The sequence below is a fragment of the Sinocyclocheilus anshuiensis genome, unplaced genomic scaffold (genome assembly GCF_001515605.1).
Source record: "Sinocyclocheilus anshuiensis isolate Anshui unplaced genomic scaffold, SAMN03320099.WGS_v1.1 scaffold71, whole genome shotgun sequence".
Lineage (NCBI taxonomy): Eukaryota > Metazoa > Chordata > Actinopteri > Cypriniformes > Cyprinidae > Sinocyclocheilus > Sinocyclocheilus anshuiensis.
This window is the reverse complement of record NW_015548203.1, coordinates 3,230-28,550: the sequence shown is the minus strand read 5'-3', so window position 1 is coordinate 28,550 and position 25,321 is coordinate 3,230. Positions and strand designations below refer to the sequence as shown.

At 37.0% G+C, this 25,321-nt stretch overlaps 2 protein-coding genes across 2 annotated transcripts in view; one reads left to right on the top strand and one right to left on the bottom strand.

Annotated features, from left to right (window-relative positions):
* LOC107653397 (bromodomain and PHD finger-containing protein 3-like) overlaps positions 1 to 9,441 on the top strand; it is a gene marked incomplete at its 5' end in the record, with an annotated part of 11,162 nt that extends 1,721 nt beyond the window's left edge. The window contains 11 exons of the mRNA XM_016440106.1: positions 209 to 365; positions 474 to 605; positions 1,965 to 2,093; positions 2,661 to 2,973; positions 3,177 to 3,461; positions 5,131 to 5,706; positions 6,366 to 6,444; positions 6,530 to 6,624; positions 6,713 to 6,801; positions 8,038 to 8,192; positions 8,346 to 9,441. Of these exons, the coding sequence (XP_016295592.1) occupies positions 209 to 365; positions 474 to 605; positions 1,965 to 2,093; positions 2,661 to 2,973; positions 3,177 to 3,461; positions 5,131 to 5,706; positions 6,366 to 6,444; positions 6,530 to 6,624; positions 6,713 to 6,801; positions 8,038 to 8,192; positions 8,346 to 8,529 (2,194 nt within the window). The remainder of the gene's footprint in view (positions 1 to 208; positions 366 to 473; positions 606 to 1,964; positions 2,094 to 2,660; positions 2,974 to 3,176; positions 3,462 to 5,130; positions 5,707 to 6,365; positions 6,445 to 6,529; positions 6,625 to 6,712; positions 6,802 to 8,037; positions 8,193 to 8,345) is intronic.
* Positions 9,442 to 12,451: 3,010 nt separating this feature from the next.
* nr1h5 (nuclear receptor subfamily 1, group H, member 5) lies at positions 12,452 to 23,520 on the bottom strand. Its single transcript, XM_016440118.1, has 11 exons — positions 23,446 to 23,520; positions 17,851 to 17,986; positions 15,959 to 16,312; positions 14,996 to 15,136; positions 14,705 to 14,847; positions 14,487 to 14,579; positions 14,314 to 14,401; positions 14,120 to 14,236; positions 13,340 to 13,435; positions 13,069 to 13,182; positions 12,452 to 12,859 (listed from the first exon to the last, which is right to left on the bottom strand). The coding sequence occupies exons 2-11, from the start codon at positions 17,942 to 17,944 to the stop codon at positions 12,648 to 12,650; spliced, it is 1,452 nt and encodes a 483-aa protein (XP_016295604.1). The 5' UTR covers positions 17,945 to 17,986; positions 23,446 to 23,520; the 3' UTR covers positions 12,452 to 12,647.
* Positions 23,521 to 25,321: the final 1,801 nt, after the last annotated feature.

Sequence of the window (25,321 nt, the reverse complement as noted above, 5' to 3'; positions counted from 1 at the left end):
TATATATATATATATATATATATATAATTGATTACATTAAAATTAAATAAATTATATGTATTGTATTCCTCATTTGTAAGTTGTAATAATATATATATATACTACATTTTTAATTAAAACTATTTTATAATTATTATAAAGTATTAAACAGTATTTTATAACAAATAAAAAAAAGCTTATGTAATTATTTTGCTGGTCTTTTTTACAGATTGAACAAAATTTCTAAAGATGTGATCATACAGAAGAAGAATCAGTTCATGCAGAGACTTCACAACTATTGGTTGCTTAAGCGTCAGTCACGCAACGGAGTGCCTCTCATTCGTCGTTTGCATTCACATCTGCAGGGTCAGAGGAGTGCAGAACAGGTCAGAGTTTATGCATATTTAAATTTTGTATACATAAGCCACACCCCTTATGCACAACTACAATATTATGCATTGTGTGCATGATATTGACTGTTATAAACTGTGTAGGTGGAGCCAGATGAAAAGCTGAATGCTGTGAGAGAAGAGCTGAAATACTGGCAAAAGCTTCGTCACGATCTGGAGCGAGCGCGACTCCTGATCGAGCTCATTCGCAAGAGAGAGAAACTAAAGAGAGAGCAGGTAACATACTGAAATGGTACATATGAAAACTGTATTCTTGCATAATAAAGACAATGAAGTTATCTTGAACGAGAAATGTGGACTCAAGTCGAACCAGTCATGGTTTTTAAAGTCTGTTTGACACCATAAGCAGGATGTCGTTTTTTCTGCACTCATATTTACAGCCTCCAGCATAAAACACATGTGCTGAGCCTATTTTTGCCCCATGTAGCGAGCTGAATTGAAAATGCACCATTAAACTATTAATGAACAATATCAATGCCATATAGGCTTTGATGAAGCAACATAAAACACTGAAGTAAACAATTGAATGAAAAAAGATGCCTGTCTGGCTTGGTACAAACAGCACAAACACGTTGCTTTTAATAAATCTTACATAATCCAACGAATAAGCAGTTAATATATACAATTTGTTTCATGTAAATTACCATTCGGGTGTAAATGTAATGCCCCTCCTCATGAAAATTAGAATTTGTGAGGATCAAGTTTGTGCTAGCTCTCAATTGGTTTTGAAAACTGCTTTTCAATTGCTTACTCCCAATAATCATTTCATAATTTATAGCTGTTATCAAAGAGAATACACAATTTGGTAACCCAGCAATGTTTTTTTTTTTTTTCTGTATAGAGCCGAAGCTCTGTTGAGCAGCAGAAATTCTGTCATTGTGAAAGTACAGCACAAGCCTGCTGTTGCCATTATGCTGCAGTGTAAAGCGAGCATAAGAGTTAGGCTATGACTTGATTTGCCAAATACTGCATGTGAAATTGGAATTAGTCATTTCTTGAGATTTGGCTTGGCTGCTTTTTTAGCCAGGCAAAACCACATGTGACATCTTGTACTATGAATGAAAGTGATGAAGGCACATTTTTTACGTGAATACGTTTCTACCACTTCCTTTGCAACTAATTGGTGGTTCGGAAAGGAAATAATGTACAAGCATTAGTGCAACTGAACATACTGACAAACTATAATTTGCCACTTGCTGTTTTAATATTAATATAATTTAGGGGGAGGGAATGTTCACATTCAAAGGAACATTTTATTGGACAGAAATGTATATGCCTGTGCATGAAAAACAAGTCATTACTTTTTTTGTCCAAGTTTTCTGCATTAAGAATGTAAAAAGGATTTTAAATAAATTGAAATCTGCTCAAATTTTGTTTTGTCAACATTTAGAACTACATATTGATGACCTCAAAGCTCACAGACATGGACTAAAAGCCACAGAACTAATTTTCATGAAGAAATAGGACCCATTACTTTTTTAATTTTTTTTTTATAACATCTGCTGACTTCAGTCACCTTGACCATATATGAAATTGTCAGGTGTCTCACTATATAACCATGTGTTGCTTCTGTAGGTAAAGATTCGCCAGGCTGTGACTGAGCATCAGTTAACTCCGGTCCTGGTACTGCTGCGATCCACTTTAGAACAGCTTCAGGAGAAAGATACTGCAAAAATATTTGCACAGCCTGTCGATTTGAAAGAGGTGTGTCTATTTTATGTACATTCGTATACACTACTGTTCAGAACTTTGCGAAAGAAGTCTCTTATGTTCACAAAGACTGCATTTATTTGATCAAAAATATAGTATAAACTGTAATATTGTGAAGTATTATTAACTAAAATAAAAAAGAGAATTTTAAGAAGCCGTTATTCCAGTCTTCGTTGTCACATGCTCGTTTAGAAATCATTCTAATATGCTGATTTGCTGCTTAAATTACATTTCTTATTATTAATGTTGAAAACGGTTGTGCTGCTTAATATTTATGTGGAAACTTTCATATATTTTTCAGGATTATTTGATGAATAGAAAGTCCAAAAGAACAGCATTTATTTGAAATATACAAACATTTGAACAGTAATGTAAATGTGTCAAGTCATGATCGATTAATATGTGGCACAGGTCGTTTTTTGCATATTGGCCAATATAACCGCTTTAAAAATGAATTGATCCATTAAGCTTTATAAAACGCAAATCTACTCTTATATTCAAATTCTAATATCTTCACATTGAAGTTTCAGTTTCACAGAAGCTGTGCTCTTGGGTTCTCAGGTCCCAGATTACCTGGAGTTTATCACGCAGCCCATGGACTTCTCCACCATAAAATCCAAATTGGAGGCTCACAAATATCGCTCCGTCACTGACCTTGAAGCTGATTTCAACCTCATGATCAATAACTGCCTGCTTTATAATTCTAAAGACACTGTGTTTTACCAAGCTGCAATACACCTGAGGGACCTAGGGGGCGCTATCCTGAGGCATGCTCAGAGACAAGCCCAAAACACAGGCTTCGACCTGGACACGGGCATGCACCTGGCAGAATCGCCACATAAAAATGACTACTACCGCTGCACTTTGGAAGATGGTGAGTAGTTCATAAAGAAATCATATAAAACTACCACTGCCAACAAGTTACTGTTGGTATTTAAAGTGCCTACAATTGGGTGGGATTTCTTGACTTTGACATCATTTAGCTTTAACCTTTTAAGTTATTTTTCCAAGATGCCAATGGCATTACGTTTACCTTTTGTTCTTTGTTACTAATGGTTGGTTTTGTTGTGTGTGTAGTCGACACGCTGCTAGACCCTGATAATCGATTGCACATGACGACGGAAAACCAGTTGAGGGAGCTGCTAGATAAATTAGACGTGGTGACGTCCATGCGCTCGAGTGGTGCACGCACACGCCGTATACGCCTGCTCCGGCGAGAAATCAACAGCATCCGCTATAAGCAGCAGTCGCGGAACTCACACATGCTCAATGGAGACCTCAAAGAGGAAGACGAGGAGGAGGATGAAGACAAGGAGAGGGATGGTGAACATAACCTGTTGTCATCGTCATCGTCAGATAAAGGTGAGACTTGACTATGGTTGGGAATCAAGAACCGGGTGTTCAGAATTCCATTTTTTCAGTTAATGTTCCAGAATTCCAGATCATTTTTTTTCTACTAGAACCATATGTTTTTCTTGACATGCAGTTCTGTTAATGATATTTGAACGTCTGCATTCTTTAAGTTGGCATGAACTGTAAATTCAACATATTTTGTAAATGCATGTTATTGATCCGATTGTAAGCAATTCATCAAGGCATGTTTCGTTTAAAAAAAAAAATAAAGAAATTTGACCTTGTAATTTTTTATTCAAAAAATCATATCTGGATACTTTGGAGAAACAACAGAATTCACTCTGGTCACATATGCAGTAGTATCACATACTACTTCGGTTACATCTCGACTTTTATAAATTGATCAAAAATAGTCTCAAACTAGTCTTGAACTCTGATTCAAACTGATAGTTCTAATGAATTGTTTACTCACTCTAAACAGTTCTTGACTTAAAGGGATAGTTCACCCAAAAATGAAAATTCTGTCATTAATTGCTCACCTTCATGTCGTTCCAAACCCGTAAGACCTTCGTTCATTTTCGGAACACAAATTAAGGTATTTTTGATGAAATGTGAGAGCTCTCAGACCCTGCATAGACAGCAACGCAACTGTAATGTTCCCAGGTCCAGAAACATACTAAGGACATCAGTAAAACATTCCATGTGATATCAGTGGCTCAACTTCAGTTTTGCGAAGCTACGAGAATACTTTCTGAGCGCAAAGAAAACAAAAATAACAATTTATTCAATTCTTCTCCCCCGAGTTACGTCTTCCGGCATTTTAGAGAGTATCACAACGCATACACTTTCCCCTAAGCGTAAACAACGCTGATTACGTCGATTACGCTCTTGGGTACTCTCCAAAATGGCGGAAGACGTAACAAGAATTGTTAAATAAATGTTTGTTATTTTTGTTTTATTTGTGCTCAAAAAGTATTCTCGTAGCTTCGCAAAGCTGAAGTTGAGCCACTGATGTCACATGGACTGTTGTACCGATGTCCTATGTTTCTGGACCTGGGAACATTACAGTTGCGTTGCTGTCTATGCAGGGTCTGAGAGCTCTCACATTTCATCAAAAATATCTTAATTTGTGTTCCGAAGATGAACGAAGGTCTTACGGGTTTGGAACGACATGAGGGTGAGTAATTAATGACAGAATTTTCATTTTGGGGTGAACTAACCCTTTAAGGCCTGTTCAAATCAAAATCTACATTACAGTAACTATATTACAATCCACACCTATGCATGATAACTTTGCTTATTATAAGTACGCACTGCAGTTTGTCATCTACTACTTTAAATGCTTAAGCTCTTTAAAGCAGGATGCAATTCAGGAAGTGACGATTTTGTTCTCTTTGGATCCTTGGATGGAAGCGGTGCTTTATTCTCAAATGTTTTATGCGATGTTCCAGTTTTGCGCATAAGTTAAAATTGCATCTTCAGAATCAGAATCAACTTCGCAAGTTGTTAATTTCATCTAGTCTAACTTATAATTAACTTTAACTAATGTGTATTTAGAAATTGTAAAGTGGCATCAGAACCAGAACCATCCCTTCAGCAAAATTTTTGATTTCTCATTCAGCAATGCCAGTCTGAGTCAAGATTTTTTTGTAACATCTGGTTGTTCTTCTTCATCTAGATGACTGTAAATCAACCCCCCCACCCATGCTGGAACCCACAGGCCTGGCTTTGTCCCCTCCCCCAGCAGACACCCACCAAGAACCGCCAACCCTCCGACCCATGACATCTGACCCCAGGACGTCCCCATGCCCACCTAAGCGCCTCAAACTTGACAGCGAGAGCCAAGAGGCCAATTCAGACGCTGCACCTGTGAACAGCTGCACCAAACCTGAGGACCGCCCACCCGAGAACAAACTGATCAACGGCCTCTCCTCCACAGAGTCACCGACCCGGCCTGCCACAGGAGGGGTCGGCCGGCGGACGTCCGTCCTTTTCAAAAAAGCAAAAAATGGAGCAAAGCTCCAGCGTGAGAGAGACAATCAGATGCAGAACGGAAGCAGGGAGGAGGCCGTCAGTGCTGACCCAGACCCTGCACGCACACCCAACTGCACCGCCACCCTCAAGACTGAAACTTCAGCCCAGCCAAAACCTTCAACACCTCCGCCCATATCAACCCCGGCCAAACAGAGAGCAAGAAGCCGCAGCTGTAGTCCAGAGCACGAGAGAACGCCCCCTCAACTCACTCTAGAGCCTGGTAAAGAAAACAACTGCTTTACATGATGCATTTTAAATGATTTTGTGATAGGTTTACATGAAGGGCACCATGATTTTGGGGTAAAATGTTATTGCAGATTTTCCTGATTAAAAATTGCATTTGGAAATGAAAATGCATTTGTTAAAAATTGTTTTGGTGAAAGCTCCAGGTTTGCACAATATCATTATGTAAAATAATAATAATTTTTTTATTATTGCTTCAAAATATTAAACAAAATAAGAAATATTGTTATCGTGCAAGTATATTCTACAAGTATTTAGGAAAAATAATAAACGTTTTACTGTCAAGCTGTAAAATTACAATACTAATATTTAAGTTATAATTTCTTCATCTTCTAATGTTTAACCATCAAGCTTTTAATTGTAACCTTGTCTTATTTACTTGTAAAATAACTGCTGTCACCCCTGTGGGTTTTTATATGCCTTAAACAATATGTAAATGTGCTTATGGTTGCGACATCATAACCAGTACAAACTCGCTTTTGCATCACAGTTTCCATAAATGGGTGGAGACCTTGGAGGGATAATTACATTTCATTTTATTTATTTACATTTTACAAAGCATGGACAATCTTGTTTTTCATGACGAACTGAAATTGTGGTATGGATAATACTTTATACTAATGAAACCTTTTTTAGCTCTCACCAACGGATTCAGAAAGCACAAAGATGGCGGCTCTGACTCAGAATGCAGCTCATCTCCGACTCTCAGAGAACTGTAAGAGAAAAAAACGAAAATCTGAAACCTCTCTGCATCATATAGCTCACATGTACAGTTAACTGATCACTTCTGTTGCTTTCAGTGTCTCACCCCCTAAAAAGAGCCGAGGGAAACCTGCATTGTCCAAAGTCCCTTTTTTAGAAACTGTTAACGGAGACTCTGACTACACTGGGACTGGTAAGAAATTAATCCCTATGAAATGTCAATATATTTGTTAATATTTTTTTTGTGCCCAAGTGGATACTACAATCCTTGTTCTATGCAGATGTTCTGTCAAACGGTGATGCGCCTGAACCTGAAGCTCTGGATTTGGTGTGGGCCAAAAGCAGAGGATATCCATCCTACCCTGCTCTGGTGAGAGAGGGCGCTCTACATTCATATTACGTGAATACAACGCGTTGGTTCAATTATTTTGGGTAACGCATACCAGTCAACATCTTGAAAAAATTTGGAAAAGTCTTTTTTTTAGGCTTGAGAATTTGACCAGCCTTTCACAATAATGGGACAGGCCTGACATCAAAACTGACCTTGTTTCCATCATTAATGCACATTCCTGGTCTGATTATGAATTATTCCTGAGTCCAGGGATTATCAAGCTTTTTTTGTCAGTCAAACCCCTTTGACCTAAAACACCTCTGAGAAGTTAATATTTCAGAATTGGCAGTCATTTAACAGCTAGTTAATGGTCACATGACAATTTTTTTTCACAAGTGTGTTATTTTGATTGCTATTACTTATTATATTTCAGTTTGTTTTATTAAAATAAATGATTGTACGTATATAATTTTTATGATCTAATTATTAGTTTCATCAACTTGCTTCACTAGTAAACAAAGTATTTAAAAAAAAATTAATTGCTTTTATTATGTTATATATTTTGTTTTGTTTTTTGTATTGTTATTAAAATGTTATTTTCGTAAAATAAATAAATTTTACATTTTTATTACTTAATTATTACCACCTTTGACTCACAAATCCCAGTTTGGAAAAACCCTGCATTAGTCCATGTTATTTCAAAATTGTATCAAAATTTGCTTCATTTCTATGACATTTTCTTTTTGAATAACATTGCTAATCCCTCATCCACAACTTCTCATGGGCCCTATATATTTTTTTCTCACCAAATAGCCTTTTTTTTTGGGTTGTGAACAGTGTTAAAGCAAATCACTGACGTTCAAATATTAAAGGAATGGTTTGAATTGCTCTTATTTTGTAGATCCATAACCAAATAAAACATTTTTTTTACTGCGTTTATTATTATATTTTGAATATTTTTATTTTATTCAAATAAGTAATTATAAGGTTACATTTTTATTATTTAATTATTACCACTTTTTGTTGACTCATAAACCCCAGTTTGGAAAAAAACCTGTGTTAGTCAGTGTTATTTCAAAATGTTATCATAATTTGCTTCACTTCTGTGACATATTTTCTTTTTGGATAGCATTACTAATCCTCCTTCTCAACTTTTCATGAGCCCTATATTTCTTCTCACCAAATAGCTTGTTTTTTGTGTTGTGAATAGTGTTAAAGCAAGCCACTGACATTCAAAGGTTAAAATTAATGGTTTGAAATGCTCTTATTTTGTAGATCATAGATCCAGACATGCCTCAGGAGGGTCTTCTGCATAATGGAGTTCCCATCCCTGTGCCTCCGCTTGACGTGCTGCACCTTGGTGAGCAGAGACAAGAAGAAGCCGGCGAGAAACTCTTCCTGGTTCTCTTCTTCGACAACAAACGCACCTGGTGAGCACAGCACTGGGGATTTACTTTGTTTTCCTTCAGCTTTATCCTCCACACTTTGCATTTTCAAAATATCCATTGTAAGTATCTGCTGGCTTTACGGGTTTCAGAAGGAACTGACAGTGAGTTTTTCTGTTCTTACGTCTGTCTCTGCAGGCAGTGGCTGCCACGAGATAAAGTGATCCCCCTTGGCGTTGACGACACGGCCGATAAACTGCGTTTGATGGAGGGCAAGAAGACCAGTATCCGGAAGTCTGTGCAGGTGGCCTACGACCGAGCTATGATCCACTTGAGCCGAGTTCGAGGAGATCATGGTTTTGTCGGCTCCAACTACATGTAGAACAGAAACGCCAACGGCATCTGTCCTAACGTACCACTCACATGGGCTTTCTAAGGTGGTCTGAGAGCCATTTGGTTAGTGCACCAGGTATTAGACTCCTGATCATTCAGTTCAGTTTAGTTTATCCATGTGTTCATGACGCAACCCTCTCAGTCATTTCAGATTCAGAACTGGAAAGTACAGTGGCTTCTACCAATAATTAGTTTTTATGAGGTGTCACTTTATGGTGATGGCGAGTCTAAACCACATAGACTCAGAGTTTTAGCATTTGGGTACATTCAGAGCAATTCATTTCTGAAATATGTATTTTAAATGAATGAACTTAAAGAATATAAACGTTTGAATGGATCACTGCCATTTTCTTAAGATAGCTTTTTACTTTTTAAAGTTTTACAAACCACTTGTATATTGTAAAGACACTTGTGTATATAAGTATGTTTTTTTTTTTTTATCATATAGTATCTAATTTAATTTTTTTTCTTCTCTGGTTTATTGTGAAATAAATTGCCTGGAGGAATGAAGAAATGAAGGGTTGTGTATATACGTGTAAAAAGATTTTCAGATGAACTGACTTCCTACATAGTTTATCTTGCTCGTCTTTGATAGCGGATGATGTGAGTGTTCATATATATATATACATTAACGGCATACGATCGTGTATGTATATGTATATGTACATGTACCGACTCACGGTTGTCTATGGTTAAATATATATTCTCATTTTTGATACAAAAAAGTAATTTATTTATGGACCGGAAAGAGATGCAGGAATTAAATTATATTGGTTCAAGATGGAAAGCAGATCTCTTATTTAAGATGATAAACTATTGCATAGGCTTTTAAGATCTAACTTCACATCATGTGCTTTCAGATCCTGGTTTAGTTCTGTTTAAGATTTCAAGGTGAAATGTTTGAGGGATGGTGATGACGACATGTTGTACACTTGCTATTATTCCCTTTTCACCATCAAGCACAGAACATTGTATTTAGGAGCTTTTGTTCACTGTTTGTAAGATGGAACCGCTAAGAAATTTTAAGCCTGTACAAACTGCAGATTTTACCTACCCACCAAATAACCTGTCTCAAACAGTATTTTCTCATGCGGGGAAATAAATGTTCTATTGAAACTCTACTATGGCTATGTTAATATATTGATGTTTTAAGACCATAAGCTGTTTTTCTTGATTTTGGACCTGTATTGCATTTTTTATTTTTATTTTCTCTGTAATTAACATTGTAAACCTCTGTTGGAATGTTAGATTTCCTAATACCGGTAATACATGTAGGCTATTTTTCTGCTTGCAATATTACAGTACTGACTAAAGACGTGTGTGTGCTAGAAATGACTGAAAATGTACTTTGAGGCTAATGCCTGAAAGTAAAGGTGGCACTGATGCAATTTTTTTCTTGTTGTTTGGGTAATTAATTATATATATATATATATATATAATTGAACTTGTTTGAATAACATACATGCATAATGATTTACTTTACATTTTTGAGTATTTGTCAACACAAACACGCAACTTATAAAGCAGATGTGTGCTTATGTAAATATAATTTTTCATGTTTAAAAAAGTTAATTGGTTGCAGCACAATCATAAAATGGAGGGATATTTTTACATTGGAAAATACTATGTGCTCAAGGAGATATATCTTTATTTATTGGAACGCATCATAAAAGGTCTCTACCCATCACATATCTATCACTAAATATCAATATCACTGTTTATTCCGATAAATCGAGAAAAGTTACTAAAGAGCGCCCGCGCGTGTTTTGCCGATTAGAAAAGTAACCAATCGGAAACACACTCTTATCTGTCAATCATCTTGAACGCGCGGATTTGTTGAGATCGGGTTGGCTGACGAATTTTAGGAGGGCGGGGCCGGGGTTTTTCCATAGGCTGGGTTTCATGGTTTTTAACGGCGTCTGGCGAAAATTAAAAAGGTGAGAATCGTTTGTATACCGTTTATGCTTACATTTCACAACAGTATTCGGACACATACTTTTTTTTTTAAGATGGTGTGATGTGGTAAATGTGTAATTGTTTGAAAAATATTTAAGCTGCTCAAACGTGTGTATTTCAGAGGTCACATGTGGTACGTAGATGCGTCATTAAATAACATTAGAAATGTTTACCATTGGTGAGGTAATCAAGAATATATTGTCTTGTAAAATTCTTGTTGGTGTACTGCTGCAATATTATATATTTTTTCCCTTTCTTTGTAGTGTACCCTTGAGTTCTGGTAGGGGGCAGCAGTGAGTCAGTATTGATGATGGAAGAACACGTGCCGTATGATTTCTTTTCCATAAGGTGATGGCAGCCTACTCTATCCAGATGTGTTTTACAGCTCTGGTCACAGATCATATTCAAATATTTATCTCGGAAATACACACACACGCCTATGAGCTAATCTCTCAGGTCTCTGTTGGCAATTTGAAAAGATCACGAGTGAGTTAATTATCAAACATAATTTTATTTTCTAGATCAGGGGTGCCCAAACTCGGTGGAGGGCCGGCGTCCTGCAGAGTTTAGCTCCAACCCCAATTAAACACACCTGAACCAGCTAATCAAGCTCTTATAGGCATACTAGAAACTTACCAGCAGGTGTGTTGAGGCAAGTTGGAGCTAAACTCTGCAGGACACCGGCCCTCCAGGACCGAGTTTGGGCACCCCTGTTCTAGATTGTTCCGAGGTTCTTGATGTTCCTTTAAATGGATGAAAGATGATTAAATCTAAGCAAAGGAGAAACCGTTACGCTGTATCTCTGTAGCTTTCATAGCCCACTAATGTTTGTTTCAGTTTTGAATTTGAACAGTTAAACATCCATATGCTGATATGCCCACTGTCTCACAGTTTAATTTGTGGTTGTAGGGAAATTAAAGCAGTTGCAGGTCTTACTCTGGCTTGCATATGATAGATTACCAACACCTGTTTAATTAGCAGATAACACTTAGGAGTAAAACATTGCTGTTATAAATGAACAGTTCCTATTTATAGGAAAATGAAGTCATGCACCTCTTTTTAAGGGGTACCAGTGACAATCCTATCACTTTGTTATATGATTGTGAGGCAATAGGTTTAATCAAATACTACTTTGAATCATAACCCAAAGCATGTCACCTGAGTGTGTACTATCTAATTAAATATCATTAGTATATAATAAACATATCATTAAGGCTAAAACTATTAAGTGGTCTGGTGTTGATAAATTCATCTTTGGGACACTTGCAACCACACTCTGCATTGGTTTTGCACAAATCGCTTAAATTACATTTTGGATTCAAAACGACAAATTTTGCCAAAAGGTTATGAATTTGCAGAACTATTTAGAAAAATGCGTTATTTAAAAAAAAATCTGAATGGACTTCAAGCTTCCAGAGACAATGATTACATATTTATTAACGTGGATCTAAAAATTGATAAATAGAACTATGAATGCAAAATCGTATATGTGACCCTGGAGCACAAAACCAGTCTTAAGTAGCACAGATATATTTGTAGCAATATCCAACAATACATTGTATGGGTCAAAATGATCGATTTTTCTTTTATGCCAAAAATCGTTAGGATATTAAGTAAAGATCATGTTCAATGAAGATATTTTGTAAATTTCCTACCGTAAATATATCAAAACTTCAGTTTTGATTAGTAATATGCATTGCTAAGAACTTCATTTGGACAACTTTAAAGGCAATTTTCTCAGTTTTTAGATTTTTTTGCACCCTCCGATTCCAGGTATTCAAATAGCTTTATCTCTGCCAAATATTGTCCTATCCTAACAAACCATACATCAATGGAAAGCTTTCGGATGATGTATAAATCTCAATTTCGAAAAATTGACACTTAAGACTGGTTTTGTGGTCCAGGGTCACATATATTACAACATAAATGAAAAGCAAGAAATCCTAAAACACAAATTAAACATTAACATTTTTATTTAATGCATATAAGAAACTGTCACATCATGAGGCTTACATTTGTTTTATTAAACTACACTATGTTTGCACACGGGTAACCAAAAGTACACTGACCTGGGATATTGTTCTGGACAAAAATGAAAAGTGTATTGCAACAGAGATCAGATGTCATAAATCTCTCTCCCTAAAGGCTGCCTCAAGGCTGCATGTCCCAGGGCTGCTGTGGGAGAAGGGTGAGGTGGTTGTGTCGTAGTGTTCTCAGCTCTGTCAGCCGTCCCAGGAGCCTGGCGAAGCGTCGTGGGTCCTGTGCCGTCCCCTGACTGCAGCAGCAGCAAGCTCGGGACAAGAGCTCCAAAACAAACTCCTGTAAGTTCTCAACGCAACCCACCGCACGCAGAGACGGCCTGTCTGCTTCACAACAGAGAAAAAAATGGAGGTCATTTGAAACAGTTCTAAATAAATAAATAAAAAAAGAAATTGTATTTTGACGAGCTTAAGCTAAACCTTTATGATGGCATTTACTGTCTGACCTATAAATGACTGTTCTGAATATGGTGACATCACATGGAGGTTCACATGGACATGAGTCACAGTTGTGTTAATCATAAACCACAGACCTGAACATAACACTGCAGTCGCTGTTAGAAGTGCATATTCAGCCTCAGTTACCGCAATAGTCACCATGCTGTGGAGGAAATTTACCACAGACCTCAAGAACTCTTCATTCAAACCTTAAAGAAAAAATAAAAATCACAATATTAGCAGAGACAAAAACTTTAGACAATTGGACTTGGACTCTAAAGACTCTTAATGATACATCAGTTGGATTAATCACTGCATGTAGTGTGAGATTTTCCTGCTATGATTATCACTGTGCATATAGATCACCTGAGTATGTCAGTATCCTGTGGCTGTTCCCAGTCTTGGACTCTAAAGTTTTCACCCAATCAGGGTTTGAGTTATTCGAATTTGCTGGGTATAAAGCTGGTGATAGAAAACATAGCAGTGAGTCATATGTGTTGAGTTTTCCATTTCAAGTGAAAATTTTAACAATGCTTTATTAGCAAAATTTATTTTTAGCACACATGATTAAGCTAAGCTTTAAAAACTCACATTGTCCCAGACACCAATATTTTAACTAGTGCTGTCAAACGATTAATCGCGATTAATCGCATCCAAAATAAAAGTTTTTGTTTACATAATATATGTATGTGTGCTGTGTATATTTATTATGTATATATAAATACACACACATGCATGTATATATTTCAGAAAAATATGTTATGTTTATATATTAAATATATTTTTTAAAATATAAATTACATGAATATAAATATAGACATGTTAATTAATACATGTAAATATTTTCTAAATATATACTGTATGTGCGTGTATTTATATATACATAAATATACACAGAACACACATATATTATGCCAACAAAAACTTCTTTTGTATGCGATTAATCGTTTGACAGCACTAATTTTAACTATTCATAAAAGATGAATCACTGTCTGGCCGACTGAAATTTCAATATGGATATAAAGATTAGGATTTTTCGGTAGTAGTACAGCACATTGTGAGTCTATGTTAGCACTGTTTGCTTTTGAAAAAAGACACTTGATGTCAGACTTAACAAGCAGATTATGTGATAATGAATGTTATTACCATTGCTAACACTAGTGGGGTTCTCTGAGAACTGCTGAGCCAAGAGTAGGAACATGACTTCAACTGAAGAGCTGGACAGAAGAGTGTTCTGGTCAGAACCATCCAAAAGCTCAAACCCTAAACAACAGATGACCACGAATTAGATGTGTTTGGAGGTGTGTGGTGTGGTCTGAGAGAAGCCAGATGAAACTGACCAGGTACGCTCCTCAAAAATTGCAAAAGCTTCTCCGTCTGTGGAGGAGTCAGATCTATATTGCTTGTCAAACTTGACCACAGAGGCACCTGGGGAAAGAAAAAGAATTGTATCTTATGATATATTAAGAGCAGTATGTGTGTTTTCATTTTTAATGAAGAAAAAAAAACATACCCGACAGTGCGTGTTGTCTTGAATTATGTACCTACGATAAGCCTCAACAATTCTATTCAGAATGCATCTCTGCTCTCTGGAGAAACCAGATACCTGCAAACAGTATTTTGAAGACAAGAAGACACTTGTTCTGAATTTTTAAAATATAACAGGCTTCAGATCTTACTAAAACTCAAATTTCATGCTTGGACAGGCTAAATAAAATAGGAGAGTTTTACCCGAGCGGTGAATCTGCTGGTGGACGAGACGCTTCTGCTTTCAGAGTAGTCGTCTTCAGCTCTTCCCGTTGACCCATTGTGTCCTCTGTGCTTGGAGCCCTTCCTCAGTCTCTTCGACTGGCATTGCACCTCTGTAAGCAGACCTGACAAAAAGACACCAGCAATCAGCTAATGCTGACTAACTCAACATCCAATTAGATTCTAAGTGTTTTTGTGTGAAGTAGCATCTGACGTTATCGGTTTCCCCAGAAATTATAGAAAACTCGTGAAGAGTTTTTAAGTCAATCTCACACTCTGCCAGCATCCCGACGGCTCTGCATTTGCGCAGTCTGCAGTCCTGACACTTTCTCCGCATGTACATGTCCATCTCGCAGCTTCCACCACTCTTGCAGCGGTACACTGCCTTTTTAGTCACACTGCGTCTGAAGAAACCTAAGCCGAGAGAGATACACTACTGTTTAAAAACTTTTTTGATGTTTTAAAAGAAGTCTTTTCTCCTTAACAAGGCTGCATTTATTTGATCAACAATTCTGTTAAATCAGTAATGATGTGAAATAATACAATTTAAAATGATTGTTATATTTTAAAATGTAATTTATTCCTGATGGCAAAACTGAACTTTCAGCATCATTACTCCAGTCTTCTTTGACACATGATGTTTCAAAAATCATTCTAATATGCTTGAAATGGTGTCAATTTGGTGCTGGTAAAAATAGTTATGGTGCTTAATTTTTTTCTTGATTTCTGTAAAAACAGATTTTTTTTTTTTTCAGGATTATTTGAGTAATAGAAAGTTGAAAAATGGCATGTATTTGAAATGGAAGTCTCTTGTAACATTATAAATGTATTCACTTTTGATAAATTTAATGCATCCTTGCTGAATAAAAGTATAATTTTTTTTCCAAAAAAAACACTTACTGACCCCAAACGTTTGAATTTTAGTGTATATTCTTACAATTCGGTCTTTCCCATTGAGGGAAACAGACCAAAACTAGCAACTAGCAATAGCAAGTACCAAGTCATAGTTCACTGCTATTGGCGATTTTTTAAAAAAGAGACAAGCTCGTAGATACGTCCCACCCCACTTCCTGGTTCCAAAGGAAATATGGCAACACAGGAAAGAAAACTGTTCGTCAAGCTATTACATGCAGTCTTATAAGTACTGATTTTGGACATTAGTAAACACTGTAAATTCAAGAAGTGCATCATGGATTATTGTTGCCTTCAAATTCAGTGCTATTGTGATCGTCCAACCTTTGCATCCCTCACAGGTGAGGGCATTGTAGTGATATCCTGAAGCTTTATCTCCACACACCACACACAGCTCATCCTGGCCCTTCACCCGAGCTCCATAGCCCATCCTGGGTCTTTTTAGCACTGGAAGACCGACAATGCTACCTCTTGTTGGGCTTTGGACCTCCATGTCTGGCTCACAGGTGAACTCAGAGCACTGATGGCTGTAGGGGTACGGCGGGTTGCACGCTTGAGCGTTTGGCGCTCCATACATTGAAAACTGCACATTGGCGTGGCTGAATGGCTGCTGGCCATAGAGAGGGCTTTGTAGATCTGGTTCCTGATAAGAGCAGCTCAGTGGATCCACAAGAACATCTGCAGCAAGGATTGAAGAACATCTTGATGAATGAAACGCTTCACAAGAAATATGTTCCTTTTTCACATGATTCTCAAATTACCTAACTACTTTTATGAGGCCTTTGGGACGTAATAAAAAAAATCCCAGAGCAAGACCTTTTAGATCTTTTCTGTCTCTGGAAACAGGATGCAGCTGAAGAGGTTACAGTTTTGTTTATGGTTGTTATTTGCTTTGTAGCTTATGGGGTTTTTATAACGTACAGAACGGAGCCTTCCTGATGTTTTCTCTGTCGGTGGGAAGGTTGTGAAGATGGATTTTAGATTTGAGTTCCCGCATAGAGGGAGCATATGTCACAACCGGCAGCATTTCTGAAGCACATCTGCACAAGAAGTTTTTTTTTTCATGTCTTGACAGACACTTCAGAACTAGTAGTGACAACGAGCAAATTAATGTAATATTTCACATGAGAAAAACTTATATTTGAGTAAAACTCTTCTCATCCAACCAATTCCAGCAAATCCATCTCTGTTTTTCCATGTCATCATAAATAGCCTTCTGCATTGTGGTGGTCTCTTTACTGGTCTTCAATCCTGTCTTTCTCACAGATGTTTTATGTCCCGTTACAGCTAGAGCATAACTTTCCGGTGCTAGTATCTGTTTGTAAACCACTGGAGTTTTTCATAAACATTCATGTTGACGAGAAGCTGCTAATATACTATCATTGACTGTCCTTCCAGACGCCACAGTGAGTTAAATGACAAAACTAAACTGAGACTTTGACAAAGCACTATTCGGACATTAATTGTTTCTCAAGGCGACATCTGGGAAATAATATTTGGACATTCAGATGTTCATGTAATGAATTCGGGTATACAAACCAGTAGACAAACCACTGTAAATAATACATGATCGGTCACATGACCATATTTCAACATGGCGTCAGTAATGACATTCAGTTAAATGTAATTTTATTCCAATTATCCAGAGTCCAGATCTCTTGGTAAGATTGATGTGCATATTTTACATGTATTTTTATTTATTTGTTTATTCTTTTTTTTTTTTTTTGCCATTATAGTGCCACAAAAAATATGATACTATATTAAATATTATTATAATATACTATTATCGTATTTCTTAATATTTTTAATTAGCTTTTGTTTTTAGATTTTCATTTTTTTGTTTTAGTTTATGTTTTAGTAATTTTGTTTACTAGTTTTTATTTTCTTAAAATTTTTATTTAGTTTTAAGTTTAGTAATTACATCAATAAGTGAAAATTGCTTTTAATAGCTTTAGTTATTAACAATAACAAGACTGATTCAATGAAAGTCAGTGGGGTCCAAAATGACGTTGGTTCCCATTGACTTCCTTTGTATGACCAAAACACGCATTTTTCAAAATATCTCCTTTTGTGTTGGAAAAAATCAAATCAAATCAAAAAATTCTTCAGGGTCTGAACAAAATAAGCGTGAGTAAATGATGACAGAATTTTGAGGGAACTATCACTATTGTAATTCTATAATAAACAGATTTACATATAGTAAAGCGTAATCTTACCATAGTACTGTGACTCTGTGATGTCATACGTGTCTGATGCAGAGAGGTAGCCACTGACTGACATGCTCATCTCAGGATCTGTCCCCTCTCTCATCTGATCAGTTGGATTCTCGCTCTTCACAGAGAATGTCTGAATCTATAAAAGAGCACAAAAGCTTTCATTCACCCTGTTTGAGGATCATAATCCAGTGCCTTCAAACCTTTCTTCAGCAAGCTCGCCAACCCCAGAGAAAGACAAGTTATTTTAGGCATCACTGTCACGAAAAGGTTATGATAGAACTCAGCAAAGGCTGTGGAGATCTCCGTCTGTGCTCCTCTGGGGTTCTGAGAGGATCTGAAGAGCATTGACTGTGAGAATTAGACGAGAGATTAGGCCTGTGTGTCCAAACAGCTGCTCTGGCATGAGTTTCACAGAAAAGGCCTCACAAAGAGCAGTCTGTCCTAAACGCCTTCAACAGGTTTGGCCTGTAGCTGACTCCCAGCATTCAACAGCAGCTGTGTGAACGTACCTAAACTTGCACTCTCGTCCAGGAACTGGAAAGAGGACCTGCAATACACTTTAAAGCGAGCGGCTATTTTGGTTGTTTACTGAATGACATCTACTCTACAGGGAGCAATTTTGTGGCTCAGAAACTAGTGCAAAGCATCATCAAGTTGACATTGAGAAGAACTTTTATCCAAAGCAATTTGAAAATTGCCCTATTCCTAACTCCAGCTCTTACAATTTACTATCACTTAGAGAAGATCCCTACACTGTAAGAAAAAAAAGAAAAAGAAAATATACTACTAGTTTTCTGTCAGGACATTACCGGTTTTCTTTAACTCTTATTACATTACACAATGCAGTGTATTGTATCTGAACATGCTCATGCTGCAAACAAATGTCAGCATTGTTGTGAACAATGAGTTATTGCACACAAATCCCAGAGCACCGATATATTCCAGCAGTGGTGTAAAACAAAACTTTCGCTTTCACTTCCCCAGTTCCATGTGAATTTAAACAATAAGCCCTCTAACATAAATGAAACTGAAAATGTGTTGATTTTGTTCAACTAGTCAGTTCACGCATGCAGAAGGCTATATTGCATACCCCCTTTGCCAACTAGGGTGTTTGATTGGAATATTGTTCCAGGACTAATAAAACTTTTAGGGGGAGACTTGTCTTAACGTGTAACCCCTAAAAATCCAATTAGTCCTGGAACAATAAAACATCAAGGATGTTGATTCAGGAACACATCCTACTTGGGAAAATCACGCAGAATATAATGAATTATTCAAGAATGACATGATCAAAAGAGGTATGCAATACTGGTTGCTGTGTGAACTGACTAGCTGAACAAAATCAAGGCGAAACATTTTCAGTTTCATTTACATTAGAGGATTTCCGTGAATGTGAGAGAAGTGAAAGAGAAAGCTTTGCTTTAATAATTTGCATGCAATAACTCATTAGCACAACTATGCTGATATTTGCTTGCAACATGAGCATGTTGTGATACAATACTAAGCATTTGTTAAAATGCAAAATGAGTATCTATAGTAATATTCAGCACATTTTTTATTTACATGGTGTGATAAACTGCAAATATTATATTTTGTATATAGGCTACCATTTAAAAGTTTGGGGTCGGTAAGGTATTTTAAAAGGTATTTTATGCTCACCAAGGCTGAATTTATTTGATCAAAAGTACAGTGAAAACATTAATATTCTGAAATATTATTACAATTTAAAATAACCATTTTCTATTGGAAAAGCTAATTTTTTTCCTGCGATGGTAAAGATTATTAATGTTGTAACCATAATAAATTTTTTTCAGGATTCTTTGATGAATAGAAAGTTCAATAGAAAGGATCGCATTTATTTGTCATATAAATATTTTGTAACAATGTTAAAGCCTTTGCTGTCACTTTTGATCAATTAAACGTGCCCTTGCTGAATAAGCAGTAGTTACTTTCTAAAAAAAATTTAAAAATCATGCTGACTCCAAAACCTTTGAACAGTATATTTCTTTTTTTCCAGAAGCACTTTTTCACTATTAATGGTTTGAGCAATCATTCAAAGTTCAACATCACTTGCATGATTCACGAGTTCTCAGAAATCCTGTAGTGCTCAATATTACAGTTACCAGCATCTCATACTGAATTCTTTTATAGCATGTATGCAAAATAAATAAATAAAAAATACACATTATTGATGGGGGGCAATTCAATGTCTTTCAAATCTACACCTTAGATCCTCTGAACTAGAATTCCTCCTGTTCTCATTCACTTTAACTTTGTGTTCTGAGTGGCAATGTGGGTCACTCTCTATTTCCCTAGAGGAATGACAGAGTGACATCCAGCTCATCTCTGGAGCTTTAGGGAGTGTTTATACACGCTGTGTTTGCCACAGCTCTGTTTGTCATGCAGTTAATCTTTGACATTGAAAAGATTGAAGACTGCAAGAATCTAACCTTCCCACCCGATATACTTTAGACCCCATGAAGGGGCAGGCTTTCCTGAAAACTCCTCAAATTATGACACGGACGCTCACACGTACCCTGCCCGTTGTATACTGCCCGTTGAGCTGACATAGAACATCCTCGATGGCGTTATTGTGGTAGCATCTCAAAGAGACTGACCTCGGTTTCGCAGTGTCGAAATATAGATATTAGTGCCTCTGAGACCCAAGGGAGGGAAACTTTTGCTATCACTCCCATGCCATCCATCACAATGACTATGGGTTCTTTCCTCAAAAAAATCTGCACGATTAACAAAACAACCTTCTTTGAACTCCATGGATGGTTCATTCCAGATGGGGTTAAAGGGAGCAAAGCTCCAATGGGTTTGAACACTCATTAATTTTTCACACAGTTTTCACAAGAACATAAATAGCAACTATATAAATAAACATGCCTTCAGCATATCATAACAGTTGTTCATTCTTAAAAATAAAGATTCCAAAAAGTAGTTCTCAGCAATGCCACAGAAGAACCATTTTTGGTTCCCCAAAGAGCCTTTTAGTGAACATTTCCAAAAACAACAATTTTTTCTTAGTGTGAAGAACATTTTTCCACTTTGAAGAACCTCTTGTGGAATATAAAGGTTCCATGGATGTCAAAGTTTCTTCATTGAACCATAGATGCCAATTACGAACATTTCTTTTTAAGAGTGTTGCTGTGTGTGTGTGCACTTTGGATGGGATAAATGCAGAGCACTAATTCCAAGTATGGGTCACCATACTTGGCCACGTTGCGTCACTTTCACTTTCATTCACTTTCATTTGAAAGTTTTGTGCGAGAAGCCCTTAAAGGTGGGGCAAGCGATTTCTGGTAGCCAATGTTGACATTTGAAATCACCAAAACAACGACACGACAAATCCCCGACAGAAAACGGCTGCTGCATTCTATTCATGACGTATTGACCAGTGTTCATTTAGTTGATGAATAATTTTAAATGTCGTCTCGACGAACTAAACTAAAACTAAACACGAACTAAAACTCTTTTTGAATGACAAAAACTATGACGTAAATCTATTGACATTTTCGTCAGCGAATAAAAACGAGACGAAAATGTTAGGGAGGGACGATTTGGGAAGAGATTCATTCAGAACGAATCTGCTGCGTGGTTCGGAGGTTAGATGCGTACATATGAACCGGCGGGACATAAGCTAACATACACTTGCTGCACGTCGCATAAAACGTTCAAAAATGTCAATATGTGGGAGTAAGAGAAGAGCAGACATACGGATAAATCTGACGACGCAAGAGAGAACTCAATTCGGTCCGGTTTTCTGAGCCCAGACACTGAAGCATACACAGTGTGAGTTCTCTCCAGCGCTGGAAAGCTGATCCGATATTTACACGGGTCCTACTTCTTGCCTTAAGAATTCTTTTGTTCCGCAGACGTTTTCCTCTTTTGTTTTTTATCCGCCATCTCTATCTTTCTGTCGCTCGGCTAATGTCCGTCCTGTGCTGTGCACTGAACGCTCTCTCCTCCACATCAGGAGTAGACACGCCCCTTACTGCTGATTGACTACAAGTTTGTTTTGCTAGTCGCCCGAGTAAGTTTCCTAAAGCGTTTTTGAAAAATCGCTCACCCCACCTTTAAGGGAGTACAGTTTGCTTTGTAAGAACCATCATGTTAAACATCTAGTAACATCCAGACAGCACTGTATCTGCCGTTTTCATTTGCCCATGTATTATCTTTTTTGATATTAGCTAGCTGCTCATAGACAGGCTGTGTTTACAGTTTTAAGCAGGACACAGGATTCCAGACGTTTGGGGGATGTTGGACTAAAGTCCAGAGGTGCTTGTAATGTTTTGAATGTAGATGATTATCAACAGTGGTTTATCGCGAGAGACTGATGTAAGGCTGGTTAACTCAGTGATAATGAACATGTGAGGTATCCACATAGATAACGCAGTTGAAGCAGTCCAGTCTATTAAAAATCAAAGTGCATATTGATTAAATGGCAACTTATCATTGATTTCTGTCTGTGATGTTGACTTCCTTGTAGCAGCTCCCAGACAGAATAAGCATGCAACAGAATGTCTAAATGGCTGCTCGACAAACGCCAACATTTCAAACATTCTTAAGTTGTCTGTTAGATTTGGAATGTTGGGAAACAGAACTGTCATGTTCACACTGACCCACCAAAGCCAAGAACTAAAGATGATGTTTGTTGAGTGAGTGTGAAGGAGACTTTGGTCACTTAGCAAAGGAAGTTGGAAAGGTATAAACTGATTTGCAAAATGTCATGACATTCATGAAACTTTGTTCAACTCAACAACATTTATTTCTTGCTTATAGAGTTAAATTAAACATTTTAAATACACTTTTTTTCTAAAAGAAATTAATACTTTTATTCAGCAAGGATTTTTTTTGCATGAAATTGATCAAAGATGACAATAAAGATACTTATTAACGTTACAGCAGGTAAATGCTGTTATTTTTTATTTCTATTCATTAAAGATTAGGGTTAGGGATAAAATGAGAAAACATGCATTAAAAATGCATCACAGTTTCCTGAAAAATATTAAGCAGAACAACTGTTTTCAACATCGATAAGAAATAATAAATGTCTCTTGAGCTGCAAATCAGCATATTAGAATGATTTCTGAAGGATCATGTGACACTGAAGACTGGAGTAATGATGCTGAAAATTTAACTTTGCATCACAGGAATAAATTACATTATGTAATATATTAAAATAAAAAACAGTGATTTTAATAATGTAATAATATTTCACAATATAACAATTTTTTGATCAAATAAATGTAGCATTGGTTAGCATAAGACACTATTTTCAAAATAATTTAAAAAAATGTAACCAACCCCAAGATAGATAGATAGATAGAAAATTTCTTTATCCAAGTAACCAACTTCATGAGGTGCATCCTGGGATGCTTTATAAACAAAGCAGACTTTATGTATGCTGGACACTTACTGGCTGCTTTTTCTTTATGATCCATTCCAAACCATCCATTATAAACTGTATAATTTTAAAAACTCTTGTAAAGAGATTCAAGAATTGTCATTTGATATTTTAAGAATTTACCAAAACGCTCTACTGGTAGCACTGAGAGTTTCTAGAGAAAACCAATTTTGTGTACTCACCAGCGCTGATGTTGCGTGTGCTGGATCTCAGCTTGCTGTGCCTCTTGCATTTGTGATGTTGACAGCAGTTCAGCCCCTGACATCCAACACTTGCCAAACACACATTGGAACACACATGCGCAAAACAAACAGCGCTTCCCGCCAACACAAACCATTAATTCAAACACATACCAGTACATGTGTGTTTAAACAAGGGGTCACGGAAAGTCGATAATACACCAAAAAGGACAATTTAACATTGTCCTGTCCAGCTTTTAAGATCAACTTCAAAGCTGGCGTAAAAAGTTAAGAACCGATATTTAATGGTTTGGACCTGTTGAACACAGAGAGGGACGTGATGGGAATGAGGAGCTGTTTAAGTGAAATAATGACTGACTTCTGGACGTTCACTATGTGAATGAGTGGGCTCATTAGAACATTCCCAGCAGCCCAGTGTTTATAAACAGCCCTAGTTCATCTAACTGATGGATGAGCGCACGCTATCTCTCCGTTCTTCCTGCCGCTCCTCAGAGAACATCCTTGCTCAGCCAGGGTTTCACAACCACTCCGACACACTCCCACGTGTCACTACACAATTCAGCTGCAGGCACGCAACTCAAGACCCCCTTATCTGTCTCTCTCTCCCTCACGCACACACAGAGACCCCAACCCCTCTTCTGCTTCATGGGTGGGCCCTTCATGTCCTTCGCTGGGGGCAGAGGGGACATTCTGAGGGTTGCAGATCCCGCCCTGATGCTCTTAACTCACAGGATGCTATTGACAGCGACTGTTATAATGAGGAAAAACAACATAGATGTGTTTTTCCAGGAACAACAGGGCTGCTGATATGAACCACGGGGTAGACAATGTTCTTCCCGAAACAAAAAATGCTTCCAAGAAATTCAAATAGGTGCTGTTTTGGAGCCTATACTGAGCTGAATACATACAGTAGGCAGTATTATAAGGTAACCGTAGCACAAAAGCAACGCAAAAGTTATTCCGAAAGGTAGGCAGGACAATTACAAAGCCTAATTAAAAAGCTTATTTTGGCCAAATTCAAAGGCAGCATTGCAAATATCTTTAAAAAGGAAATCCAATAATGCACTGCTAGTTTGAATTTTTTTTTTTAAAACATCCAAGTTGGCAGACAAATTTTACACATTTATATATATATTTCTATATAAAGGAACACTATTGATATGACACAGCATTGCTCCCTATCTACGGAGATCAATGTTCTTTTATTGTTAAAGGGACAGTTCACCCAAAATAAAATTCTGTCATTAATTACTCACCCTCATGTCGTTCCAAACATGTAAGACCTTTGTTCATCTTCAGAACACAAATTAAGATATTTTTGATGAAATCCGAGAGCTTTCTGACCCTGCATAGACAGCAACGGTATTGCGATACTCCAAAGAACGCATGGCAGAGACTGACACGAAGAGAAGAATTGTTAAATAAAGTCATTATTTGTGGGGGGTTTTCGCACAAAAAGTATTCTCATAACTTCATAAAATTATGGTTGAACCACTGATGTCACATGAACTATGTTAACGATGTCCTTACTACCATTCTGGGCCTTGAATGTGTCAGTTGTGTTGCTGTCTATGCAGGGTCAGAAAACTCTTGGATTTGATCAAAAATACTTTAATTTGTCTTCCGAACATGAACGAAGGTCTTACAGGTTTGGAACGACATGAGGGTGAGGGTCAGAAAACTCTTGGATTTGATCAAAAATACTTTAATTTGTCTTCCGAACATGAACGAAGGTCTTACAGGTTGGGAACAACATGAGGGTGAGTAATTAATGACAGAATTTTCATTCTTGGGTGAACGAACTATCCCTTTAACTAAAACTATTAAAATATTTTTATTAACTGAAGGAAAAAATATA